This window comes from Salvelinus sp. IW2-2015, linkage group LG33, assembly GCF_002910315.2.
Source record: "Salvelinus sp. IW2-2015 linkage group LG33, ASM291031v2, whole genome shotgun sequence".
Lineage (NCBI taxonomy): Eukaryota > Metazoa > Chordata > Actinopteri > Salmoniformes > Salmonidae > Salvelinus > Salvelinus sp. IW2-2015.
Genome location: NC_036872.1, coordinates 31724590 through 31728118, shown reverse-complemented (window position 1 = coordinate 31728118; position 3529 = coordinate 31724590). Strand labels below are relative to the sequence as shown.

General features: G+C 44.7%; 1 protein-coding gene across 1 annotated transcript; it reads right to left on the bottom strand.

Annotated features, from left to right (window-relative positions):
• Window positions 1–1326: 1326 nt before the first annotated feature.
• LOC111957399 (growth arrest and DNA damage-inducible protein GADD45 gamma) lies at window positions 1327–3035 on the bottom strand. Its single transcript, XM_023978200.2, has 4 exons — window positions 2885–3035; window positions 2654–2755; window positions 2317–2527; window positions 1327–2096 (listed from the first exon to the last, which is right to left on the bottom strand). Exons 1-4 carry the CDS (start codon window positions 2941–2943, stop codon window positions 1983–1985), a joined length of 486 nt encoding a protein of 161 aa, XP_023833968.1. The 5' UTR covers window positions 2944–3035; the 3' UTR covers window positions 1327–1982.
• Window positions 3036–3529: the final 494 nt, after the last annotated feature.

Here is a 3529-nt window from a genome sequence, read left to right as displayed (position 1 = left end):
TTTAGTAAACCACAAAAACAGCCTGTCTGTCTGTTCTTCAGCTGGAGCTCTATATTCCAGCCAACAGACACTTCTTCCCCACACTGGCCACATGATGCACCTGTAAAGAGAGGAGCTGAACAGACACATTTTTTTTCTTGGCACAAAGGAGCCGTTTCTCCACTCAGCCAACAACAGTAGCAGTGATCCTTTGTTTTCATTTCACCTTGATAGGTCTTGTTAAGATACTATCTAATTTCCAAGGAAGGTAGCTTATTCTCCTAGGATCTAACATTTCATTAAAGGCAATCGTATACGGCCCCATCTAAACTGGGTCAGGGAGCTTTCCAACAATTATCAATGAAATGCTACTAGCCAAGGCCATTCTGTTTACCTAGAATATAATGCGAAATAGCCAGACTCTTTGATGTGGAACATTGTTTAGTGTCAGCTCAAGCCCACACCTCAACCTCCTTTCCTGTGACCGCCTGGCCCGCTTTCCAAGTAACATGCCCCAATCGTGACTCTAAAAACCATTTCCTGTCATGTCAAGGTGTGTGTTTTACTGGAACAATGTGCTGATTACTCAGAGCTACACTCACTTTCCCTCTTGAAAAAGTTTGAATCTTTCCTTGATTTCAGTTTTGTTTTACAATAGCTACAGCGTCTGTGAAATATGTCACTCAGGATGTACAAGTGTGCGTTGCTATTTCCTAAAAGCATTCAATCCCTATCAGTTATAGATAGTGTTTGCAAGTTAACTTCATGATTTCCTCACAAAATCCAGTTTGCACACTTTTCTGGACACACAATCCTCACCAGCCACACACACACGCACCACCAGCACCTCGCTGACAGTGCAGAAGCCATGCTCTGGAGACAAAAGAGAGGCCCGGGCCCAAGCCCCTTTCCCCCAGCCCTCTCATCCCCCCAGCCCGCTGGCCCACAGCCCTGGTTCCTGGCTCCGGCGGTCGTGCAAGCTGTCGCAGTAAGCAGCTGGTATATGGGATGGGAAAGGTCACTGTCTGTCTGAAAAAGCATGTATCTGAACTGCTATTGTGTTGCAACTTACTCCCTCCCTCTACCATTCTTACCCTCCCCTTCTGTTACTCGCTCTCTCTGTCACCCCACCCCCTTCCCCTCTCTCTCTATCTTGCTTTCTTTGCTGCAGCCTGGGGTTCTTTGTGCCACACTTCCTGCCTCAGCTATCTCTGTTCAATCAGAAGCCACTCTGCAGCAGGTTCATCCTATCAGATTCCACTCTATCAGAGACTGGGTCCAATGAGTGCAAACTGCTCATCCCTGGTGATGACTGCACAGGACAATAACTTTTGCACAGAACTTGAGTAAAGTTTAAAGCATTTATTAAGAAATTGTGTAAAATGCTTTTACAGTTTCATAACAAACAGAACAACGTTGCATGTGTTTTAGCATCATTTGACAGCAAACATAATAAAGAAAATAATAATGTTAAGAAAGTGAATGTTTGAGTTTCAATCCGTGCATTGCCCATTGGCTTTAGAAAAGTCCAATATTTTCCTTTCTCTTGTGTTATTCACCTTCTTTCACGTGTCTTTCTGCCACCACCTTACATCCAGCCATGTTACACATTTTCACTCATCCGTTTCTTCTCCCTTCTCCTTCTTTCTCTGACGATCTCCTCAGTTCACCCCTTACCATTCGCCCTTGTCAGGGCAGCTATAGGATCATGATCTATGTACTGCAGAGTCCAGTCCAGTTCAACTCCTCACCCTGGTCCGGGCTTTAATGACATGACATGGGCCCAGTCCACATACACCTGAGCCAGTCCACATGTGAGCCCTGACCCCTCCACAGGGTAATCCAAAACCTGCACTGCCATCCCAGACTGCACATTGAGTCCTGGGTTACAGCCACAGCCGTGTATTCCAATAGGCAGACTTCAAACCCTGAGGTTCCGGTCATTTTATGCTCTCTTCATCATCTTCATCATCAACAAATGAAGCATGCAGAGGGTTGGTTGTTCAGCGTTCAGGGAGAGTGATGGTGGGAACCCAGTCATATACACTGCGTCTCTCCTCACAAAACAGATGCAGTTTGTCCAGAGCAGGGTCTTTCCATGACTCAGCACCAGGGCTCTGTGAGAAAGAGAGGGAGAGATGATTAGAATCATGACAATGACATCAGATAGACAGCTAAACTATATAATATCGAATTAGATTGAATGATTGACATTCTGATTGCATTGACAGATTGCTTTGACAGCGCACATGGCGACTGTTATACGCAATAACTATGCGCACGGGGAAAATATGCTGACTGGATGACTCGTGTTCAAACCGGTAGATCAGGACGTACCGTGACAAGAATGCAATGTGCGTCCTTGGGTTCGCCGGCCTCTTCTGTGCCCACGAGGTCAGCCAGGCGCTCGATATCGTTAACGCGTACCACGTTTATGTCGTTATCGAAGCAGAAAGCCTGGATGAGGGTGAAGTGGATCTGGAGAGCGATGTCGCATTCGTACTCCTCGTCTGTCGCCAGAACGCAGAATGCCACATTGTCTGGATCACTGTTGGCATGAACAATAGTAGCTGTTTAGAAGCCGGTCCTATGCAATTGTAGACTTGGCTATGTAGCATATCTGTGCATGAATAATTATTCTGCATGACATATAAAACAATAGGAGTGTACTTACACATTCATAATTTTGGCAGACTCGTAGACTCCAACCGTAAGGTAGTCCTGCTTCTTTGCAGACACCAACAACTCCTCCAGGGCTGTGCCTGCACTTTGCACTCTGAAGACGAAAAAAAGACACCGGTATTATTATAAAGTCATTACATAGTAAGTAACACATTATCAAACATTTCCGACTACTGTAGCCTAGGTTTGCATTCGTATTAAGAATGTTAAAATGTGTATTTACCTATCAGTGGTGTCGAGTGCGCTCTCCTGTCCAAAGATCTCTTCCAGTTCCAGTGTCATGATTGTAATCCAAGTGTGTATCGGGATTGTTAAAGAATAGACAGATAGATACAGACAGATACAGATTCGGTGTTCACCAGTAGTTCTTGCGTTATTCTGAGGTATGGCAGTCCTTCAGTGCTTATATATCAGGACAGCGGAGTTTCTCGGCAAGAGGCGTGGTTTCCCCTCCTGACTGTGGTGATGTGCTTTGGGTATGTGACGACTCCAACGTGTTACAGTAGCGTTTCTTGACGACCCCAAGTGTGGGTAGGATTACAATGTTACAAGAAATCTCCCCCACCTCACTCTTGGCTTGTTGTCAACATCAGTACTGTGAAAAACTAAAAGTCCCCCTTTCTGTCGATTTGAAAACATATCACCGCAAAGAGCAACGAGCCTTGATGAGCTGTAACTGAATCAAGCTTCTAACCTGTTATATTTTGTTGAGTTGTATAATTGTTATGCACTCCCTGAACATGTGTGCATTTTAGTGCCTCTTAGCCTCCACCTTGTTTTATATGTGCAATGCTTTTACTTATGCAAATGGTCATGGACGATTTTTTTTACGATTGCACTAAAACCAAACGTAAAAATGTTGATATAG

Bases quoted from the DNA above. Each gene is read 5' to 3' on its own strand.
- LOC111957399 (XM_023978200.2), bottom strand. From the start codon at position 2,943: ATGACACTGGAACTGGAAGAGATCTTTGGACAGGAGAGCGCACTCGAC. The intron at 2,756-2,884 runs GTAAATACACAT...TTTCGTCTTCAG, and splicing joins GCACTCGACACCACTGATAG to AGTGCAAAGTGCAGGCACAG. The intron at 2,528-2,653 runs GTAAGTACACTC...TCATGCCAACAG, and splicing joins TCTGCCAAAATTATGAATGT to TGATCCAGACAATGTGGCAT.